This window comes from Amblyomma mixtum, chromosome 4, assembly GCF_055824585.1.
Source record: "Amblyomma mixtum isolate Tamu chromosome 4, ASM5582458v1, whole genome shotgun sequence".
Classification (NCBI taxonomy): Eukaryota; Metazoa; Arthropoda; class Arachnida; order Ixodida; family Ixodidae; genus Amblyomma; species Amblyomma mixtum.
Window position 1 is genome coordinate 50,573,644 of NC_143015.1, and position 24,822 is coordinate 50,598,465.

The 24,822-nt window shown below is 47.0% G+C and overlaps 1 protein-coding gene across 1 annotated transcript; it reads right to left on the reverse strand.

Moving 5' to 3' along the window:
• Positions 1–1,970: 1,970 nt before the first annotated feature.
• Positions 1,971–23,804, reverse strand: LOC149346470 (uncharacterized). Its single transcript, XM_089585399.1, has 2 exons — positions 23,766–23,804; positions 1,971–3,755 (listed from the first exon to the last, which is right to left on the reverse strand). The coding sequence occupies exon 2, from the start codon at positions 3,666–3,668 to the stop codon at positions 1,971–1,973; it is 1,698 nt and encodes a 565-aa protein (XP_089441525.1). The 5' UTR covers positions 3,669–3,755; positions 23,766–23,804.
• Positions 23,805–24,822: the final 1,018 nt, after the last annotated feature.

Below are 24,822 nucleotides of genomic sequence, written 5' to 3' on the forward strand. Positions count from 1 at the left end.
CCGGGCCTGTGAACACTATCTTGCAGGCGAAATATCCCCTCTTGCCTCCCAAATTCTAAGACGCGCTCCCGCCGACCCAACTCGCACAAAAGTGATCTGGGCTCCTGGCCACCAGGGTCTACGAGGCAATGAGGCCGCTGAGGCGGCCGCCCGAGCGCTCACACACCGGGCTCCTCATCCTAGCTCTCCTGCTCAGAAGCTCATAAACCGCTTCTGCGGTTCCGCGAAATCCTAGTTCATTATTGCGACAGCCACCGTCTCTACACAGTACCTGCCAAGAGGCTGAATAAGGCGGAGGAGCGAACTCTGCGGCGCCTGCAGACAGGAACTCTTCTCTGTCCTGCCATAGCAAAACACTTCGATCCGAATATAGATGGGCGCTGCCCGCACTGTGGAGAGATCTGCGATATCTTTCACATGGTGTGGGCATGTACTCAGAATCCTCACCTTCCCCCTTCCCCCGCCCCCACCCGAGAGGCATGGGAGACTGCCCTCCTCAACTGCTCCACACTGGAGTCTCAAAGGGCTCTAGTAAAGCGGGCGCGAGACGGGGCCTCGTCGTGCGGTGTCCCGGACTAAGGATACCGACCATGTAGCAGGGTTTTTGACCTTCAAACTCTCTTTACATATTAAAGTTTTTCACCACCACCACCACCATCGCACGGGAGTGGCGCATAGCTTACTCGCTACACCACTGACTGCTCACGAGTCTAATGAGAACGACTCCCCTGGGATCTATCTATTTTATGTACAGAATGACGAATACCTCATACATGAGCATTAACCCTTTAACAATGGCTTCGTCATGCCCTTGAGGTGCAGCTTAAGAGTACCCTCCAATTTTAGATCGCAGCTCTTTGGTGCCCGTTTCTGCGGTTCGCGGCGTCGCCGTTGTCCTTCGTAGCAAGCTTCGCCGAAATAAAAAAGCTTAGTTCGAATCCCTCCCGCCGTCCTTTCTTCACCTTATTCCTCCTAGACGTTGCCGGCCCACACCACGGGGGGTGGTACACGGCCGCAGTCGTACACAACACAAACACAGTTAACGGGCTCACTTTCATAGCCTACAACGCAACACACGCGGAGGAGATTGCCATTGCTCTGGCTCTGACGAATCCCAAGTCAAAACACATCATCACCGACTCGCGAGGGGCCTGTCGGAACTACGAGCTGGGCTGGGCTCCCCCGCTTGCCTGGCGCATACTGGAATATAGCTGTCGATGCGAAGATCAAACTCCACGCCACCTGATTTGGGCCCCCGGTCACCAGGGGCTCCAGGGAAACGAACAGGCCGATCAGGCCGCCCGCGCACTCTCTCCCCAGGCTATCTCCCTTTCCTTGGAAGGGTACTCCCAATCAGACAATCTGGCCCTTACATTCAAACAAATCACCGATTACTACAAGGAGGAGCACCGGCGCTACCCGGCCCCTTGTAAGGGTCTGGATCGCGCTGACGAGCGCCTCCTCATCAAAATTCTTACTAACACTGTGCTGTGCCCGGCGGTGCTTAAATATTTCAATACATCATTTGATGGCGCGTGCCAGTTCTGTGGGGAGGTGGCTGACACCTTCCACATGGTTTGGGCGTGTCAATCAAACCCATCTATCCCCCCCGACCCCAACCCCACCAGAAAGGACTGGGAGGCGGCCCTGCTCGGCTGTCAAGACCTAAACAGCGAAAAGGCTTTGGTTCAACGGACGCGGGCGGCGCTGCTTGCCAATGGGGCACCGGAATAGGGGCTCTTCCCAGTATTGTAAGGGGAAAGCACCAATAGGGTCCTACCCCAATCACCTTTCTGTAAAGAACTTAATTTCCCATAAATGTTTTTCACCACCACCACCACCGTCGGGCCAGCGCGCGCTCCTGGCGCCACTTGTAGGTTGGTCTCGATGTGGTGGTGGTGGTGAAAACTTTAAATTGCTGAAATAGAGTTTGGGAGCCACAGAGTGGCCCCGCTGCATGGTCGGCGTCCCTAGTCAGGGACACCGCATGGCAATGCCCCGTCTCTCGCCCGTTTCACTAGAGCCCTTTGGGACTCAAGCGAGGAGCAGTTGAGGGCAGTCTCCCATGCTTCTCTGGAAGGGGTAGGGGAAGGGGGCAGGTGGGCATTTTGAGTACATGCCCACACCATGTGGAAGATATCACAGGTCTCCCCACAGTGCGGGCATCGCCCATCCGTGTTAGGATCGTAATGTTTTAAGATTGCAGGACAGAGTAGAGTACCTGTCTGGAGGCGCCTTAAAGTTCGCTCCTCCGTCTTACTCAGCCCCTTTGCAGGGGCCGGGAAAAGGCGGTGGTAGTTGCTATAATGCGTTATTATTTCCCTGAATCGCAGCAGCGGCTGGTTAGACTCCGAGCCAGAGGAGCTTGGATGAGGAGCCCCGTGAATAAGCGCTGGGACAGCCGCGTCAGCGGCCTCATTACCTCGTAAGCCCTGATGGCCAGGAGCCCAAATCATTCTTTTCGGTGTTGGATCAGTGGCAGTCCGTCTTAGAATGCAAGCAACTAAGGGGGAGATCTCCCCTGCCAAGTAATGAGCACATGCTTTTCGTGAGTCCGTAATGATGATTCTCGAAATGGCGTGGGCGGCAGCAAGCGCTATCGCTACCTCCTCGGCTCGCATTAAATTCGGGGCTCGAAAAGGGAGTCCATCAACGTGCATTTCCTGGTGAACGACAGCGGCTGTGTAAAATCCCGTGGGCGATGGTCCTGCTACGTCTGCGTAATATACACCGGGTCGGGAGCCGTGTTGTCTCTCAAGAGCCCGAGCCCGCGCATGTCGTCTGTTTTCGTGCATGTCGGCGTCCTTGTTACGGGGGAGCGGGGAGACCCAGAGCATATGGCGCCACAGAACTGGGATACGCTCCGCCTCCTCTGGAGTGCAGTCGTGTTGGATGTGTAAGCGGTTTAGCAGGCGGCGCCCAGGGGCCGTCTGCATGAGCCGCGTGTATTGGTCCACGAGATGGGCCTCCCGCAGCTCCTGATAGGAGTTTAGCACCCCCAATGTCTTGAGTTTGGCATTAGAGGTAGCCACCGGCAGATCCAGGGCTCGCTTAGTTGCCTTGCGGATGATGGCGTCTATTCGCACCTCGTCTTGCTTAGTAGTGCGGAGATATGGCACGGCGTAGAGGATCCGGCTAGTCCCGAAGGCATAGACGAGCCGAAGCGCGTCCCTGCCCCGCAGACCGCGCCGCTTGTTGGAAACTCGGCGGATCATGGGCCCTACCTGTTCGCCTACTCTCTTGAGTTTCACAATATTGGAGTCCGGTCTCAGTCTGTGGTGAATGAAAAGGCCTAGAATACGGAGCTCCTCCACCTCTCTGATAGGACCTCTTGACAGAGAGATGTGAATTGCTGTCCTATCCTTTGGGTTCGCTTTGACATGCAGAAGCTCTGATTTTGCTGGAGCACATTGGAGCCCACAGTCAATAGCATACGCATCGACTATGGAAGCGGCCTGCTGAAGGCGGGCCTCCATGTCCTCAACGCTCCCCTCAATGGTCAAAATTGTAATGTCGTCTGCATATAATGCGTGTTGAATGCCTTCCACCCGGGCCAGTTGGCTTGGGAGGCGCATCATAGCTATGGTGAACAGGAGCGGTGATAACACCGCTCCCTGAGGGATACCGCTTGTTCCCATTATGTAAGGGCCGTATTCCTCGCCCTCCATTCGAAGAAAGGCCTGGCGATTAGTCAAGAAATCTTGTACATACGCGTAGGGCTTAGCCCCACAATCGGTAAAACTCAAGTTGGCCAGGTCTCCCTCCACCTGCGCAAATGCGATGAGAATACCTTAGAAGTAGTTCTCCGCAAGATTTATAAGAGAGCGCTCGGCCTCCCCATAACTACGTCCAACAAGCGTCTCCTCGGTCTGGGGATGACCAACACGTTTGGGGAGTTATGAGAAGCTCATTTTAACAATAAATACTTGCGCCTGAGCAAAACACCTGCGGGGAGCCGCCTTCTGACCCTCTTACACATATCCTACGCAACACAGACAGAAGAACGGGTCCGCATCCCTGAAGCCTGGCGCTTTGCACTCAAGGTGCGACCCCTTCCGAAGAACATGACTGCAGACACCCATGATGGTCGCCGTCTCGCGCGGGCGGAGGCTATTTCTCAACAATATGGCCATAAGCCAGATGTCTTCTATGTGAATGCGGCCGGCCCACACCATGGGGTTTGGTACACGGCGGCCGTTATCCACTAAAACACTACAGTTCAGGGCCTTACCTTCCGTGCCCCAAACATTACATTTGCGGAAGAGATCGCCATTGCACTGGCCGCCGCAGATCCAGAGTCCCGAGTCATTATCACGGACTCCAGGGGCGCCAGCCGCAATATTGAGGAAGGGTGTATTTCAGACCGTGCTTTCAAAATTCTCCACGCATGTGAATACACAGGGTTTCAGACCCATCGTACGATCGTGTGGGCTCCGGCTCATGCGGGTTTTGAGCGGAACGAGGCAGCCGACGCTGCCGCCCGCGCGCTTACTCACCGGGTGTCGCCTCATCCGCAGCCTGATCCGGAATTCAATTTCAATCCGGCCATCACTTTTAAAGAGATCACCTCTCTTTATCAAAACTTGCATGCTCTCTATCCCCCTCCCTGGAAAGCCCTCACCAGGGTGGAGGATCGCTGGCTTCTCCTACTCTATAGCAATACTGTACTGTGCCCGGCAGTACTTAAGCACTTCAATTCTTCTTTCTCGGGCGCGTGCCCACACTGTGCGGAGGAGTTTTCGTACACCTACCACATGGTGTGGGCATGCGCTTCCAATCCTGCCTACCCACCCCACCTCCACCCCACTCGAGAGAACTGGGAAGCTGCCCTGCGCGGCTGCTCTGAACTCCAAGCCCAACAGGCATTGGTAGCTAGAGCCCCGGCCGCTGCGGAAGCTACAGGGATCCCGGACTAGGGATCCCTCCTAGTGTTTGTAAGGGGCGGGCCCTTCTGGCTCACCCCATCGACCTCTCACTGTAATAAGAAATACGTTTTCCTCCTCCTCCTCCTGCCGCCATTTCCCCAGCACGTCCAAGCCTAAGCGCATAGCCGCCGCCGTTTGCTACTGCTAGCGATGAAATAATGCGGCTTTAAGACAAGGCGGCTGTTAGCAATGAATAAAATTTAAAAAATAATTTTGCAACATTGAAGCATTGTTTCTAAGGATGGGACGCGATGGCGTTGGTGGGTACGGTCTGCAGCCCCTTTTTCCTATTCAGGCATGGACACTGTTTGCATATTATAGAAATCCCACTTGGCCTATATATAGAGCTTTTTACCATGCCGCACGAACGTGGCTGCACGGCCAAGGAAGAGCGCGTCTGATTCGCAACCAAAAAGTTAGGGGTCCAGTACCAGGCCAATAACCCAATTTCGCGGGCAATGAGTTTACTTACTTAAATATCCTAATGACCTGTCAGCCGTGTTGTCACTTTCTAATCAGCAGTTTGCTTATTTTTAATTTCTGTTCATACCACAGCTCCACATGTGAGGTCACGACTGAGACAAACAAGCCTGGTTTTTCACAAGCACCGGCGACGACCGCAACTATGCCCTGTTTTGCTCTGGACGGACCATGAAATATATCGTGTTAAAACCAAATTTGTTTATGTCGCCTTTTGATAGGTGCAAGCTTGGAATGAAATGCGGAAAGGGCACAGAATATTCCAGCCGCAGTCTCAGAATCTGTCCGCGCTCATGCCTAGACTGTCTCCTTCCTGGACAGCGTGGTCGGTGTTCCTTGCTTCCTTCTTGGATTTAAGTCCCGCCACGCCTAGTCGCATTATTTTCCTTGTGCTGGACAGTTCTCTACTGGACGCCTCAGATTGCGGATGTGCGATAGGAGCCGCCCATTTTTGGGCTGACATAGCAACACATTCGTTCGCGCTCTCAATCTTTGTTTGCGGCCACATAGTGTATGCCGCTCCGACAAACTTTAGCTCTCAAGTGCTGAAAGAATAAATAAACGAACCAATGAAATACTTTATTGAAAGATTTGGGCGAGGAATGTGTGGGTGGGGTTCCTATTCCGGGACTCCAGTGGCTGGCATTGCATCCCGTGGTCTTGCTACCAGGGCTTTTTGGACATCGACTCCAGAGCTGGACAGGAAAGCTTCCCTACCCTCAATAGCTTTAATGCATGTGGATCGTCAGGTGGGGTGTTTGAACAGGTCCTCACCATATGAGGCAGGTCCGACTTCTCTCCGCACAATTAGCATTTGGGGCCATAAGACCTGGGCTTATTGGTTGAGGAGAACCGTTCTTATTTGAAACGCGCGTAGCTAACTCTGACTAAGAAATTATTCCTATTTCTTGACTCATCCGGGGGCGTTACATGAATGAAGCAGCATTGTCAGCGCGCATTTCAGCGCACAAAGAACGAGTGCAGCACGATGACGATGTGGACGAGTCATTCTTTTCCGCTTTTTGTGACCGCTGAGGACTGCACCTGCTGTATTTCCTGGCTGCTACTACCACGGATGCTTGGATAAGCCTCAACCTTTAAGTATGGATGCTGATCTCGCTACCTAGCCGTAACCCGTAATATAATTGTTTCAAAGAAACTCAGGAACTCTCCACCAGTGAAAGGATACTTTAAGCTTCGGCGCACAGCATGCATGGGGGCCCAGTCCACAGTTTAAGTGATAACAGAAGTGATTCGTCTTTATGGTAAAAACGCTGTCTGTCATTTTGTCGACCAGCGCGGCCATCTCGTTCATATAGAAAGCATTTACAGAAGTAGGTCGTTTTTACTCGTCGGTGCCTCTTTTTTTTTGTTTGAAGCGAACCCACCGTGCCATATGGGATTCCGTCACTCTCTCAACTTGATCAATATCTTTGGCGCATGCACGGCGCAGTCAGCGTACCATATCATATCTGCTACAGGCGGGCAGAATTATTAGCTAGTGCGTGGCGCTGTCTGTGGTAGGCATCATGAAAGACTTAAGATATTAATACGTTTTCTTAAACGCTAGACGGAAAAAAAAAACAAAGTCCGCAGCACTACACAAAGGCTCGAAGAAGAAAGAAAATCCACGCCCTCGCACCAAGAGTCAGTCCACGGCTGGCCACTCAGCTCCAAGGCTACTGAACAACGAGTGCACTGGCATAGCGTTGGGGGGAGGGGGGATCGTTGTTTCGGAGCTTTGTAATAAACTTCGCAAACAAAGGCCTTTCAAAATCATATCGCACCTTCGCTTAAAACTATGTCTAAAACAGGCCGCCGGTCTTTTCCTCTCTCACTCTCTATTGCGCTCTCCGCCTCTGCCCCAATCCGTAGAGACGCCCATTCGATGGAGCCAGACTGCATGTTCCGCCACCACAGTAGCTTTCTCCATCCTCCCGGCGGCGCCACTGAGCAAGCGCAGTTCATCCTGATGGCACAAGATGGTGGCACATGCCATTAAGCTGTGCGCAGGCCTTCCGCATCGTAACCAATCTGCGCGTGCGCAGTGGACGCACACGGCACGCGATAGCGGTGGCGTTACGCATTATGCTAAAGGCCTTATTAGAACACACACCTGCTTATTTGCGGGTGTTGTTTCTGAGTTGTTCTTCGCTTAGGAGTAGGAATCTCACGACTTCCGCTGGCGTTTGTTCCCATGCATGTGGACTTCGAGGGGGTGGGAGGGGGCCTCTTTTGTGCTTTGGGCAAGTTAGACAAATGCAGGTACATTGGAAGCTTCTGGTTCGGCCACGGTTTCACCGTTGACTTCGTTGAAGCAGCAACCTGCCTTAAAAATAGTTTGCACGTCTGTTAGGTTAAAGACTGTAGGATTTGCCACGTATAGGCAGCATTTTTTTTTCAACTTGCTAGTTTACCCGAGCGGTAATAACGGTTACTATATTTTATTATTTAAATAAGATTTGTGCTGTCCTTTACACTGGTCTTTCGTTTCCTCCCCAATTGAAGGCCGGTCTACCGTGGGCAGCCCGTTCCTGTGCACCGTCAGCACACTGTACCACACCTTCGGTCTCCGGCCGTTGGACGGAGTGTGCAGCGTGCTCTTCTACGACTCGCTGTACAATGACAAAGCAAACAAGCTACCCGTGGACAAAATGTCCCAGGCGGAACGCTTCCTCCAGGTGACGGCGCACATGACTCAGACACAAATCGGCATGTCCTTCACAGTCGAGTGAGTTGCACTCCCGATACTTCAGCACCGCACTGGACAAATCTTAGCGTGCTCCCAATGAAAGGTGTTTTACTGTGTTTCACTGTGTTACGACAGAATCATTGTGGAGTATTTTTCCAATAGAAGCCCAAGGTAGAGCAGGTGCTCTTGTCGCATCTTCTTATTTCCTCAAGTAAATTATCCCTGATGAGACCTTCCCAGCACTTCCAGATATAGTGCTATATAGATATATCCCAGTATGTAGAATGGAAAACGCTCCAAATCCACCGGACTAGAAAGAAGTGGACGACGCAATGCGCTATAACTTATTCTTTTATTCGTTTAGTCGCGAGTATCTACACAAATAAAGTGGGAGGCCATTAAAAGCAACAAAGGAATATACATGCGAGAGGACTGAAAAAACAACCCAGCCAGAAAAATTTAGCGATTTCCTTGCGGTTCGCAGAAGTTATGGGATGAAATAATCCCCTTTCCTAGGAGACATACGGACAGCATGCTTGTGAAATTAGGGTGATACTGATTATTAATCAGCTAGATCTCCCTTGCTCACGGGTTTCATATCTTTTGAAGACGCTGGTATTATCACGATTAGGAGTGCAGGCTTTTTTATGCAAAGCCTTTCGATATACGGCTAGAAGGGCACCTATGCCGGTACCTGTTTCTAGCGGTACAAGGTGCTCGCGTGGTCTTTCACGCAAGGTCTTTAAGGGAGTAATTACTTACTGACATCCACCCAAGCGCAGCCATACGGCTACTATGGAAAGCTAAACAGCTTTCTCAGAAACTTCGTAGTTAAAGAAAAATTGGCCCTGTCCGGGGTTCGAACCCGGGACCACCGCTTCACCGGAGCAGTCGCTCTACCAGTTGAGCTAACCGGGACGGCAAGCTTAGATTTTTAAAATGAGCGCACGGGCAGTAATCTGGCCATATATTGCTACTATTTCAATTTTGATACCTTCTTCTATATTCGGTAGCACCCGCTTCCTCAAGATATATAGAGGCAGATATTTAAGAAGCTGATGATTCCTCAACAAGGCCTCTTAAACGTAAGCACGCCGTTCAAACCCATTTCGGAGAGAACAAAAACGCATTTTTAAGGTGAAAGCCTTACTAGCTCCATCACGAGAAAAGCAGACGGCGTGTGTTAGCGTTTGTACTCGCAGATGGGACATAAAATAATAGCGATGGCATCAAAAATAGGGTGACGTCCCCAATCGGCCGTAGGACTCAGAGAGCAAGCGGCGCGGACATAACCAAAACAGATCTATAGCCATGTCTACAATTCATGGATACATTTTGATTATTGAAAGTACTTTAATAGAAATATTGAATGTAATGATCCATTCTGACATGTAGAAAATATTTATTGTATCTCGTTTCCATCGCTCGCATCGAGCAGTTGAAACTACCATAGAAAAACAAAGGGGAGCGCTCTTGATGACAGCAAAAACGTTGATAGCAAAAACATCGACGGGAGGTATGCAGATATGTTGATGGTTCTATGGAAATTATTTATTTATTTACAAAATACTGCGGACACTGAGTCCAAGCAGGGTGGGCTTACAGTACATGAAATCTTACAAGATTACAATAGATGAAAAAATTGCGCTATTGAACTGCTTCTCGTTCTAAATACTTTTCTCGTTACGAATTGTTGTGTATGCCCATTCGTGTAGGCTACTCAGACAGTGTTTACACATGACAGCCCTACGTGTTTTCTCTTTCCTTTTCAGATACTCGGACCTCGAGCGGGAATACCAGACGCATACTTTCGACGCCGGCCTGGACGAACTTTGGGGGCGCAACATATCGCACGTCGGCATTCTTAACGCCTCTCTCAACTACACTCGTCTCGACATGGCGCTCGAAATACTGAAGGTATTTGACGCAGGCTTGCGGTGATGTTTTTTTTTCTCGCTCTAATGTCGAAGCCAGTGGAAATATGATGTCCGCAGATTACCCAGGGCTATAAGTGGAATACGCAACCATGCCTTGCCGCTTCCTTCTCGTCGGGCGCTGGAAGCGTTTCTGCAGTGTTTTATAGAGCTGAATATATTTAACGAAGCATTCATTATTGCCGCTCTCCTTCATCCCGAGTATTAATGCGTTAAGATTAGTAGGGTCCCTGCAATCGGAAATGAACAGCGCCGTTTGCGAGTAGCGAGTTATAGCTGCCCATCTGCTCCGGTGGCAGTCTGCCCACTAGGTTTGGTTGATGGTTTATGGGGTTTAACGTCCCGAAGCGACTACGATCATGAGGGACGGCGTAGTGAAGGGCTCCGGAAATTTCGGCCACCTGGGGTTCCTTAACGTGCACTGACATCGCACATTACTCGGGCCTCCAGAATTTCGCCTCCATCGAAACTCGACCGCCGCTGCCGGTGTCGAACCCGCGTCTTTCGGGTCAGCAGCCGAGCGCCATAACCACGGAGCCACCGCGGCGGCCTGCCCACAAGGATGCTAATTTAGTTTACTATATATACTCTGACTGCCGCATATTACTGGCGCTAACCAACACACAAAATACAGCGAGAAGAAACACACAGGACAGACGCTGTCCTGCTTTCCTACTCGCTCTCCTTTGTGTGTTTTTTAGCGCTAGTAATATGTCGCAGTCAGTGAATCAGAAGCACCAACTAGCCCTACTTTATTTTTCACCACTACCTATATAATTCTAGTGAACTACCTCGGGTTTAGCAAACTTTAGTACGCCACCTAGGATATAACAAACTTTATTGAGTTAACCTATAATATACAGAACCTATGCGTGCCACCTCACATGTGATGAATTTTCGTGTGTAAATCTAGGATATAACAAACTTTTACGTCTTAACCTCGAATATACATACGGCTCCAGTGGAGTAGCTGGCGGCGCGCGCCCCCTTGCGCTGGCGATGACCGCCCTTGCTACACGCCACTGTACCCAGCGTTTACCCGTAACAAGAACACCACGGCATTCGTCTGCAACTTCATCCGCATCTGTGATGGGGTCTGCTCGTCGGACAACAATGTTTAACCATGCTACGAGGAATTGTCCTGTGGTACTCGCGATCAATTAAGAAATGTTTCTCTCGGATATTCCGCACCTAATCTTGACACTTCGGATGTAGCGAGCAATTACGCATTAACCTCAGATATAACAACCATTTGTGTGTTAACCTGAGATATAACAAACCTATGCTTACGAACTCAGATATAACGAACTATTGTGTGTCCAGTTCCGCTATAACAAAATTTTTCGCAGAAGACACATTCAAAATATCTACCGAGAGTAGCCTAAGAATTTTTTTCCCATACAGTTAGTAGCCGCTCTCCGCTCAAGTATTGTGTTAACGTAGAGAAGCGACGTAATCAGTATAATGCAATCGTCATGAGATCTTCGAAAAACTTCCCAGATTTTCTTGCAGGTGATATTTGCTTACCGTGGGTGGCCTCATTTAAGGATGTCCCAAAATGACCGTTACGCCGTAAGCGCACTATCACACTTTTCTGCAGCTCCATTGGCTCCTTTAATTGCTGCTGCTGGCTTTATCTAAGCATTGCAGTTTTGAAGCGTACGTGCTGGCTTATGGTGTTTGAAAAGAGATATTTCCTTGCCATATTTGTGGTTGTTATGTTTTTCCTGCAGAAAATGGACATCTACCTCAAAACCAAGGGCGCAGGTCGGCATGTGTTTACATCGCTCGGTGTCACCCCAAATAACCCGTTTTTCGGCTTGTTCGGCGACCTTATGCTGTGAGTTTCACTGCGTCACATCATGCAAACGGCATTTTTCTTGTCGTAGTGCTGCTTAAACCTTCCACATATGACAACGCTTTAACTAGTGATCGGCGCTGCCTGAAAAAGTTGTGTGTAAGAGGGGTAGAGCAGAATAATATTTTAAGGTACTTTAGACTGCTTTGCTTTTCGTCTTCCGCAGGAACACATTCGTTCCCGACGTCTTCGTAGCGATCGGCCACATTTCCTTCCAAGACAACGTACTGCCTAACTGCAGAATCATGCCACCGACCATATCGAAAGTGCCGTCCGGCTTCCGTCTTCCGTACGGACATACTTTGGTGAGGACTTTACACTTTGATCTTGACCACATCTATTCCTGTATATGTAGTTCACAGTGAGGGTGCACAAAAATCGTACTTATGAAAACGTCCACTCCGCTCATATTCTGTTTATGCAAGCCAGATGTGATACCGCCTACCCCTACTGTGATGTTACATATGAGTGAACGTGGACTCAATGAAATGTAAAGCATAAAAGACACTCCTTGAAATCCTGCTCCGGCGTATCTGTTCGCAAAGGTATTTTGCGCGAAATACTAAGACGTAACGTAACAAGAGAACATCAGATTTCACCGAACACTGTACCCTAAATAAGATCCCAGAAGACGTCACAGAGCAGGGGCATATATACAACCATATATCAAAGCAACAGAACCTGCCATCCCTACAAACCAGCGTGGAGCAAGTTTGTTTAACGAGTTATTGTTGTCATTCACATAGTCTCTGATGTAGTTCCTATTCTTCCTACCTGTCTTCAATATATTCACTGTATACGGCATCTCGGGGCTGCAACCTCCCCCCCTCACCCCCCCCCCCCCCCCCGGCGGAAAACCACAGTTGACTTTTCCTCTCTTCCCTTTCCTCTCTCATTTTCCTATCTTCTTTCTCGCAACTCTGCTGTCTCCTCCTCTCTTCCTGGTTTTTTCTTTTTTTCCTGCGCCTAGAGTTTGCCTTGTCTGGCTAACTACACTGTGTTACGCCATAATGGGTTATATTTAGGATGTACAGCTGGAGTTCGTGGAGCTAGCTTGCAACTTCCTGTCTGATCCCCTCCCTCGTTGGACTTCATGGTGAGCAGCTGGTACCGCAGCAGAGAAATATGATCATTCTTTGGTGCCTCGTATTTCATCAAATGATCTCCACTTCCGATGATAGCAATCTAGTTCACAGTGGAAGTCAACAAAAACCTGCAAGTGAAATAGCCCAAAGAGTAGTTTTTAAATGTCTTAAAGAAGCCCTGAGTCGCGGTAACATAGCAAAACTGGCTAGCAGTGACTTGCTCCTATAGATCCATGACAAAGTGGAAGCACCTGAAGTTTCCAACATTCTGTCATTTCTGAACATTCGTGTCTCCATAACACCTCATCAGGTTGCTAAACATGGTGTAACATCAGAAACAGGTTTCCTTGATGTCACCGGGGAGAAAATCCTGGATGGTCTCGGTAATAAAAATGTCACTAAAGTCGAAAGGATGAAAAGAACATAACAAAGAATTCTCAACCAAGCACCTTGTTTTGAATTTAACTTTTTAAAAACTCCCTGACCAGACCGATGCGGGGAGCGGGATGACTGCAGTGCTTCCTACATCCAGAAAAGTGGAGGTTGTTTCAACTACCAAATATTTGGCAATGGCTCCCAGAGGTGCCGTAGCTAGCAAAACTGCTCTAAATCAGATTGAAATCAACATGCTGCTGAAAACTGCCAAGCAGCACCCGCTGCCCTAACTGTGAAGGGGTGCATTCTTGCAACTCCTGGAATTGCCCATTCCCGTAACTAGTCTATCATCAGAATCGTCAGCCAGACAACGCCAACAGCAGGAGAAACGTCTCTCCCATATCTCTGGAATTAATCGCCTCACGTGTCAGCTCCGCACAATAGTTTTTACGTCGACATAATTAAACCACGCCTTAAAGGTTGACAAATAGTCCTTATATGCCAATTAGTACTGAAGATAATGGCCTTACCGAAACACCTCTACTTCTCCGTAGTCAAAGTGTGCGTTTCCAAGACACTTTCCAAAAATACACCGGAATAGATGAGGCCTTTGTTACTAAGCTTTCAAGATATATGTAAAGAGTTGGGATTAATAGATCGCTTGCCTAAAGTTGCTCGAAAACACTGCCACCGCGGTAGAGCCTTGGCACTGTATGTGACTTCACATTTACACATTTTCGCAGAAAACTAATACCACATGAGCACGTACCACAGGAATATCTAACTCTTGAAGAAAAATTTGACCGACGATTAGATAGTCGCCAATACGAAATTTGAGCACAACTCACCACAGGCAACCGGCCACCGATGGCAGACGGCATTTACGTTGCTAGCCACCCTCCGAGGTCTTCCCATGGCAGCCACCTTCAGGCTGTCCATTCCTCTACGCTCTCACCCCGGAAGGGGGCGTTGTGCTCTGCTGCTACCTGGGCATTATAGGGCATTATGAGGGTGCAACAAATATGAAGTACTGAGAGGTATTTGGAAAGGAATAATGGTGCCGGGACTTACTTTCGGCAATGCGGTTCTGTGCTTAAGGGCAGAAGTTCAGTCGACATTAGACGTAAATCAGAGAGCTGTTGGAAGATTAGCACTAGGTGCCCACAGCAAAACCACAAACGAGGCAGTACAAGGGGATATGGGCTCGGCATCGTTCGAAGCACGGGAAGCTAAGAGTAAAATACTATATGAAGAACGGCTGAGGAAGTCGGACGATAACAGGTGGGCAGCTAAGGTATTCAAATATTTATACAGAAAGAGCGCCCACTCACAGTGGTGGAAAAGAACTAGAAAACTAAACCAGTAAGTATGCAGGTCATGAGGACGGAGAAAGAAATAGCATTAAACGACAGGTTAAAAACGCGGAAGTTAAACATTGGATTAATTCAATGGGAACGAAACATAGTGTAGAACTATATCGATACTGGAAAAGGCAGATCAGCAAAGAATTTTTCTATGATAACTCAAGAGGCAGTGTTCTACTCTTTGAAGCTAGGTCAGGGTGTCTTAGAACGCGTAGCTACAAAAAGAGATTTAACGAAGATGACACATGTGCAGTGTGTGGTAGATCTGTGGAAACAATTGAATACCTCATACTCTAATGTGATGTTATCCATCCGGATGTCGATGCAGGCACAGTCACTCTTCCTGAGGCCCTAGGGTTTAAAGATAACAATGGTCATGTAAGTAAATCTGCAGTGGAAGTTAGCAAAAAGCGATTGTAGGATTGGTGGCTGAAAAGCACAGATGTGACATAAGGTTAGAAGTGTAGGAAACCGTATATAAAGATGATGGCGAATCTTAATGAGAATTGACAACACAGTTGAACAAAAATAAAGAAAGAAAAGCTGAGCATGGTGGCAATTGCCACCACCCCGTTTCAAAGGGGGCGCTCCTATCCATCCATCCATACATACATACACCTGCTACGATTGCCAGGTGGCGTGCTACGCCAAATATACCTAGGGTGGCTTGATATGCGCTCGCCCCCGCTTTCAGGGTGGGGACATCCTTTGTACCACCCCGCGCCACCGTTTCCCCCTAGCAGCGGCATGTTGGGTCCCACGTGCCGGTCGCGTGCAGGGTGCTTTGCGTGTGGATTGGTTTGTATGCACTTGCCTAGCAACTGTAGCTATGCGACTGAACCAGAAATATGCAGTACATAGTTGTTCCGCTCGTAGCAAGAACATTCTGACACTTTTGAGTGTGTATTATGCACGGTGCAATCCCTCAGACTACACGGAAATCGGAAAGTTATGACTGACTGCTTTGTTCCATAGTCGCTGGCTGAACTGAAAAAGGACAATGGTTATGTTGTTATCCTAGAGAGCGGTAGTATAGACTATATTAAGTTCGCCGAATTCCATATAATTATGCTGCTTTTGTTGCTTGAGCGTAGTGACTGTTCACAATTCCCCAAGCTTCTACAGCATTCAGGCTGTGCGCAGGATGACCTGCCATATATAAAACTTTTGCCTAGTTAGCAACCACTACTTTTTCAACATTCTCTGATTTGCCTTTGTCTTATTACTGCACCATATGAGAAAAATTTCATGTAGCAAAGGCAAATTTTTCTTCCAAGCGGTCCGTTTTCTGACTGCTCTGGAGTGGAAGGTGACGACACGTCTGAAACGAAATGGTCATAAGTTCTGAAGTGCTTTTCTTTATTGGCTGGTACCGCCAAAAAATTATGCAGATGGTTGCGTTTCTCTGTGGATGGTGTGGACTACACGTAGATTGATGATGCGATGCGACGACGTCTTCCTAATTCGTAGTGGAAAAGTGGGTTTATTCAAATACAAATTTAGCCTAATAATTTATTTTTTTCCTTTTGAAACATGAAGAAAAATCATTAAAATGACGGATTTGCAAAAAATACCAAAAAAATCAGCCCCTGATGAAAAATCATTAAAATGACGGATTTGCAAAATAATGACTACTTCTTTTGAAGCCCATTGTCCGCGCCAGGCTAAACTAACAAAGAGGATTCGGAGGAAGACAGGCCCCCTTACTAGCTTCCGCGGAACCGTCTGGTCCAGTTGCCAAGAGATGCTGACTTGCTGTCTCACACGACTGTTTGACATTTAAGCGAGAACATTTCTGAAAAGGAACTATTACATGATTTGAGTCATTACACTGAGTGCTTCTTTCCCATCCATTTATTTTTCATGCTATTTTTTTTTCAGAATGACTCAATCACCCTTCTACGACTCGTCGCCCAGGCCACCAGTTATCCTTACCTGGCACTCTCTTTCAACCTGCCGGCTCGCCTGTACTACTATCTATATGACACGGTCATGACTAGCATAGGCATAGCTGGCGCTGGCCCGTTTACCCCATGCAATACGAGTCGGTACGAGCAGCGCCGCTCCCCGGCATCAGTAAGTATTTGCGTGTCATGAAGCAGCGCAGCACACATGGCACATCCTGAAAACTTCTTCAGTGGAAATTATAATCTTCGCTTCTGAGTACTTTTTTTTGGCAGCTCAGTTCAATGCTCATCTCAGAATCCTTTTCACAGTGGTGATGGCTCCATTATTGCAACCAACATAATTTTCGCTGAAACTACTTCAATTCAAAATTAAATGGAGGCAAGGGAAAGTGCGCAAATGTCGTAACTGTCCCGCATCTCGAAGAACAACTTAGCCCCGCTGTAAGGGAAGGGTAATGAAAATGGTGGTGGTGAAAATATTTATTTCGCTTTGAAGGGAAAAGAGGTACGCTTGGATCAGCCCTTAAGGGACCGGTCCTTACAAGTACTAGGTGAAGGTTCCTTGTTTGGAATGAAGTGAAAGAAAGGGAAAAAGAGGTGCCATAGTAGACAGCTCTAGAATAACTTCTACCACCCGGGGTTCTATAACGTGCACTGTCATCGCAAAGCAACCTGACGCCTTTTAAGGCGAAAGCCTTTAATGCCTCATACTTTCGTTAGCAGACGCGTCGGCAGCCGTGTCGCCAGACGCGTCGGTAGGAGTGTCGACAGACGAGTCGGCAGCCGTGTCGACAGACGTGACGGCAGCCGCGTCGGCAGCCGTGTGGACAGACGCGTAGGCAGCCGTGTCGACAGACGCGTAGGCAGATTTGTCCGACTTTCGGCGCCACTGCTTAAAAAGAAACTACGCCGAGGGCGGCAATCGAACCAGGGCCTTTGGCATTTGAGCGTAGACGCTACCACTCCGCCACGAAGGCTCAAGGTTCCAGCATGAATAAAGGCGCATCTAGTGAATGCAGGGGTTTCATAAGTAAGATATAAGGAATAAAGTCCAGGAAAGTAACAAAAAAGTAAAAATAAGAAAATAAACAATAAAAACAATAAAATAGGAAAAGGAGCAAAAAAATATGAAAAATAAAGAGTAAATAAAAACAAACAGTTCGCCAGGAAACGCTTTCGCCTTGCAGCACTTTAGAGAGCCAAAGTGCCTCCTGAATTTTTTCGTTCGCCTACATAGAAAAGGCGCCGCCGTGAACGTGCTCTTGAGCTTGAATTGTGCATCGAAATTATTCTCAAATGAAGCTAAGCATTGCAACAGCATGTTAAAAAAATTAAAACAAAACACTTGAAATGATGTTCTTCGTTGCCGTAATTATCTGTGAAGTTGAATAGCAGCACGATCTTGGAGCTGCTCATCTATCAAATGTGAACTTCGGGGTAAGGACATCCGCGAAACGAGCCATACGTGAACATGTCCTGTCGATTCGTCTACTATCTAGAAGAGTACAGCCGACTAAAGAGTAGTAAAAGTAGAATACAGAACTCTCCGGGTTTGGCTACGACTGTATGGATGATTTGGTGCTAAATAAGGCAGCTGTAGGAAAGAAAATGATAGGTTTTGCGCTCAGAGAAAAGAAAGCACTGCGGGTCCAGGAATAAAAAAAGCGCGCTTTAATCAAGAAGAAAAAATGTGCTTGGACAGGGTGTGCGCAGTGAAGACAAGATAGCCGATGGTGGTTAAGTGTAACGGACTGCATTCCAAGATAAGGCAGCATGGAAGGGGGCGGCAGCAATTGATATGGGCGGATGACACAAAGTTTGCGGGCATAGGATTGCCGCGGCTGGCACAGGACAGTTACTTGGCGAGATGTGGGAAAGGCCTATGTTCCCGCCATGGACGTAATCAGGCTTATGATGATGATGATGATGATGAATGGGACGATGATGAAAGAACAGCTTCTCATGTCACTTCTCGCCGGAGAGGGTGAGACAGAAATATCTTGTGACATTGCGTCATGTTTGCTTCCTTGGCGCTCAGCATGTCGACGTATTCCAAATCATGCCGTTGGCAGCGCAATGTCTTTCTTTTCGCGCTGCAACTGTGCTCTGGCAAACTCAGTGCCCTGAAGACCGCTTGTTCAGTCGTCTACACGCATGTCTAGAGCGGTAAAGCGGTGCCATCCGTTGCTCATTTTGACAATCGCCGCTCCCTAGCGGGCCCGATAGAGATAATAGAAATTAGGAGTTAAACACGCTCCATGCCAATATGCGTGATGCTATCTCGTTTCGAGGCCTATGCTGCTCGTAAATGGCGTCAGTATGCTCCCCGGCGCAGCATCCAAGCTCTTTAGACAAGTCTGCGGACGCCTGTACAGGGGCAGTAATAAGATTGCCTGCCTTACACTCTCTTTGGCCATCAATAAAGACTCGCCACTGTTACTTCAGTTCAGAAGTCAAGAGATATGTAAAACGCAGCACACAAAGGAATCTTTGCATTTTTAAACGTATCCTTCATGTTATCAAAAGGTTTTTGTTTCGCACCAGGTTTGCAAGCGGCTGAGCATAAAATACTTCGAGTGATAATCAGAACGCATGACAAGCCCCAGCTGCATTTTTGACAGTATCTGTGGAATTTAGTTTTGAACACAAGGCGATTATTCATCTGTTGGTGATAAAGGAATCATCATGATGAAATCCTAAAGAGGGGGGTGGGGGTCGCATTGGATGCTGTCTACTTCATGCAACGCATTTTTTTTCCATCGTTGTATACTTTATCTGGCTGTAGCGCATTTCCTTAATGCTGCAGTGCAGTATCTGGTTAGGCATTTTTGTTCTTAGCCTTGGCCTTTGTAGGCGATGTCAGATTACGTGATGTTCTGTGACTGGCACCTTAAGCTATAATCCCACAATTATGCTGTCGATAGAGTGTTTTGCATTAAGTTAATTCATTATCCTTGTCGCACACGATATCTTTACTGCTCCGCTGAGAAGTGACGGGAATACTTTTCAAACGCATGGGTGAATCTGTTAGGCACCTCTATGTCTTTCTTCTGTGGAAATCGGTTTGTCTAATTACCGATATTTCTTTGGGTAGCACGCCATGTGTGGTCACGAGTCTAGGCGGGCCTAGGATAACTGCAGTCCCGGAAGAGAGAGGCAGTTGGGTTGAAGGAGCAGCAGAAATTGTCTCTACGCACACAAAATGAGAACAGAAGCTTAGTTCACTAATTTATGTGTAGTACTAGCCAGCTTGAGCTTCGCATGAGGCAACTAGGTGTGTCTGCTTTACCGCGCTTAGGTTCGAAGTCACCCTTATGCCATGTTTCGCGCCAAACATTTCAATCTACATTACCGAAGGAGTCTCCGCGCTTTATACGGCAGCTAACAGAGTGCACAAGTGCTGCTAGCGTGTTGGAAACATATGCTTTGAACGCAATAGGTGTTCTAAAGTGGCAGGCGAAAAGATCCACGCTTCTGCAGTTACTCGCTACTACCATTATTCCTCTCAAGTTTCTCTGACGGCGGTGGCTGTGGAGTTAATTTCTAGCGATTACATTCAACTTGCTTAGAGCATCATTCATATAAATTCTATTCGATTACCAATTACTTTGTACCGACAACACCTTCCTTCACGCAAACGTCTCGTGCACTGGCGACCAGCTGAGGATGGTAAAGAATCTCGAAGTAAAGAAATTGAGTCGTGTCCTCGGGATCCTTCCATTTCTTATTCTGACTCCGCTCTAAACTCTTCATTCAACTTTCAAGATGTGCCCTAGTTCCGGAGACCGGGGTTGGGATAACTACCGCTATAACAACGACCTGCATGTGTCATTGACATACAACCCAAACGAAAAGCACACAATGACATTCGACAGTGAACGGGCACTGCGGGTCAAGGTAAGCATTTATTTTTTTTCTTCTGATTACGGAAGCATTATATTTGCAGGAGCCTTCCCGTCCCCTCTTATAAACATGTACTGCAAGTTCGTATTGATCCTCCGCCATGCTCGTTGATTCGTGACAGACGCAGCGTGTAGAAATACCTTAACAACAAAAGTACGTGCAGCCTCTATGTCTCTATCAAACCGAACTATCCCAGTGAACGCGTTTATACAGCAGCAAATGATATGCCGTGCGCTCCATCGGCACCTCTCCGGCTTCAGTTAAAAAGCAGGTCATGGTCTTCCCTGCTTCGATGCGGCTCATTACATCTTCTGTGGTGTGTTAGTCAATGATTGTGACATATTGTTGCTAATCAGCTTCGGCTTAACTACACCGCCAAGATTCTGCGGCGGCGCACATTATCCAGAGAGTGGCACCCTCTTCGGTTCAGGCTTGACTGAGTTCCTGGCACTACCTATAGGACGTGAACATTTGATTACTATGAGGTCAAGGCAATCAGCAGTATTATTAGTAGTGCACAAGATCAGGATACTATTGCGTTGGCCTTCATTCGCTCTTGTGACTGGCGGAATTTCACTTCAAACATCTGGTATTCTTTTCTGCATAAAGTATGGTATTCTTGCATATCAATTGATTAAAAGGCGTAGATGATAAGAAACTTGCTGCCTTTTAGATAAGTACCATTGCTAGTTATTCTGGCCTATTAAAAACGTCAAAAAGAGCTCAATTTCAGAGCGCAACAGAGTGCGCTTTTTAATCTTGCGCGAAAGAATCTCCTCCTACGCGCTGCCTTGATCCAAACGCCTTCTCTAGCTGTCAATGAGGTGCTATGTCCCATCTCATCGATGGCATGGTCGTCCTCAAGAGTTTGGGCCCTTTGTGCTTTCGCATGTACATGCTAAATAATGTCATATTCTTCTTTGCTCCTGGTGAATCAGCTTTTTTTTGGTTCGTACCCACCCACCCGTACGAAGGCGTTCCTCAAAATTTCTGAATGGCTCATAACTACCTTCTATGGTACAGGCGCCATGACAGCGTTAAGAAAAGAATTCTTTTAGCCCGAGCCATAAGAGACACTGCATCGTTAGAAATACGCAAAGCAAAAAAGTCAAACCAGAAAAAAAACGTATTCTGAAAGTAGTCCGATGGATAAGAACTAAATTTTTTTATGTGTGTATTTGGGTCATTCGGTATGATTTCGTGCTGTAGATTTAGAAAACCAACCTGGAGAAAACGAAAAGACCATTACGCATATCCCGTTTTTGCGAGGCAAGTGTTCTCCTACTTTGTCCTTGTTGCTTTCCGCGGTTTTCGTTACGGATTTCAGCCCTGGCTGTTTGGCGCACTGCCTCGGTGCTAAGGATTGTTGCTAGAAAATGTATCTTTACTTACGCCTATAGTTTTTTTGATAACACACCGTAATTTCTCTTACCCACGGCTTTTCATGAAGCCGCTGGACATCAAGATAAGGAACGGTGACAGGAAATTCTTTAATAATGGGTTTAATTCATTCTTTCACGTGCAGCGGCAAGAAAATTATGCGTGTTGATTCTCAAGTCGCCAGCTCTTCACCGTCGTCTATTCAGTTCTTTAATGTCTTGCAGAGCTAAGTGCACGCTTCCCGTCCAATATTGTTTTAGATAATGTCCTTTTTTTCTGGCCTCTCACACTTCGCAGGTCTGCGAGACCAAGGAGAGTGCACTGGCGATTACGTACGGGCTCGCCGCTTACGACATCGACTATGACAGCTACTCGAGAGCGTGTCCCGAGCTGACAATCACTGGGCCCTACGAGCGTGTCAGGCTGCTGGCCAAACTGCACGCATTCTTGCTCGCGCACTACAAAATAGCAGCGCACAAGAGCGCTTGTACAGTGCTCACCTAGCACTCGCCATTGTGGCGTATATTCAGGACGATAATTATTAACGTTCACCACTGAACAGTAAAACTTTATTTTTTTATTTATTTGCAAATACTGTTGGCCGTGGGGCCTTTACAGTGGCGGGGCGTGAAACTTGAATAGTAGCATGCTTCCTTTTGATTATACAAAAATACAAAGTTCATCTTCATCTATACAATCATATTTCTTGCAGCATAATGTTTCTCTTTTTTTACAGAAGCAGTGTTAATAAATATTCACTTGAAAAAATGTTATTTCACGCTGAAGAGAAAAAAAACAAACAGAACAAAAACATTTCTGCATCCCAGCCTTCACCTTAGGCGAGTTCTAATCACCACATGACACTGAAAAAAAAAACAACTTTTAAGTGTGAAACTGAGATAGCTTTTTCGAAAGTTGTTAATATACTGGACTTTAAGAGAGATGCTGGTAAATCATTCCATTCTGCTGTCGTCCTCGCAAAGTAAGAATTAGCATACACATTAATGCGTGGGTTCGGGGTTTGGTAACAGTATTCATTGCTTGCTCTCAGATTTGTAAATTGTTTTCGGACCAAGTAATGGGAACTATTGATAGTCAAGGAATTTCTTGAGAGCTGAAATAAAATGTTTAGTCTGGTCATTCGGCGACGTTCGACTAGAGGTGGCAAACTGAGAAGACACAGCATCTCTGTTACAGAATCTGTGCGCGCATACCTGGACATCAAAAATCGAGCTGCTCTTCTTTGCACACTTTCAAGTCCAGGCATATTGTAATGTTGGTCGTACATAAGTTAAACCGGCAGCTAACTTGGCACACTATGAGGCCACTTTCAATCTTCGGCGCAAAAACCAGAGTTTCTTTTCAGGGGCTGAACAAATTTTGACTACACGATTTTTCTAAGATCTCTAGAAATGAGGACTCCCAGGTATTTAAGTGTTTATACTGTGGTAAGTGCGGTAAAGGCTAGCATGTGACAGTACTCATGCACATGTTTGGTCCTGTTCGTGACGCTCAAAACTACTGTTTTCTCTTCATTGATTTTATTTTCCAGCACTGGCACCATTTTTCGACAGCTACGAGAGCATCATTAAGTGCTTTTTGACTATCTGTATTTATGCAACCGTAGAGCCGGCAGTCGTAGCGAAAAGTCTCACTAACAAGTTTATCAATATCGGAAGCAACGTCGTTAATATAGATTCAAAATAAAACGGGACCCAAGACGGACCCCTGAGGTACACCGGAGGTTACGCTTAGTAGTTCTTATTTAATACCATTGATTTCGACAAATTGAGTTCTTCTGCTTAGATAAGCTTATATCCAGTGCACAATTGTGTGATTAATACCAATTAATAGTAGTTAATTAAATCACCATGTTGGACTCATTCGAAAGCCTTTGCAAGGTCAAGGCGTATTGCATCGATTTGTTTCTTGTCGTTCAGAGCCTTCGCGAAGTCTAACTATCTCTACTAGTTGTGTTACTGTAAACAACTGTTGCCAAAAACCATGCTGCTTTGAAAAAAAAAGCTTTAGTTGAATCAATATTATTTGCTCCAGAAGTTTCGAACAAACACAAGTTAGAGATTGACCTGTAATTTTCAACTGTCTGCCGGTTTCCATTTTTGTGTACTGGGACCACTTTAGCGGTAAGCTAGTCACTTGGGATCTGCTTCTGTTGGAATGAGCTTTTGAATATAATAATCAGATAATGGGTTACCGATTCCGCGTACCTGCGTAAAAAAGGTGTTTGGTATGCTGTCCGGTCCAACAGACTTTTTTTCGTTTATATTTAGTACAAGAGATAACTCGGCTTCATAAGCGAGCTCAATATCGGGCATTGGTGATTCTTGTATTTGTGACGACAAATTCGATAACAGAGTGTTTGTTGCTTGGGCGGTAAACACAGACTGAAAATACTTATGCGCGCTCGCAATCACAGAAGAGTTGGTAATCACCTGATCACCGATAACAATGCTATAAAGTTCTTATCCCTCTGGCACAAGTGACGCCAAAATCGATGTGGAGTATATTTCATGCAATTAGGTAATACCTCATCATAATACTTTGTTTTGGCTTCTCTCAGCATTTGTCGTAAAAGGCTTGATAAATGAGAGGTTAAACTAATTTCTTGACACTTTCCTTCTTTGTCGATCAATTCTTTGTTTTAAATGAATGATACCACGCGAAATCCAAGGGTTATGTTTGTTTATTTTCTTTCGTTTTGTTGGAATCTATGAGCTAACAGAGTGGAAGACTGTGTCCTTGATTCTTAACCACATAGTATTGACGTCACCTTCTTATTTAGAACTGTCCAAGGAAAAAGATAGGTGGTCGATAATACTGGTATCATCCGCTCTGTAAAATCCAGGTACATGAATGACTTTTTCTTTTGGCCTTTCGAATCCAGGCTGTGTATTTATC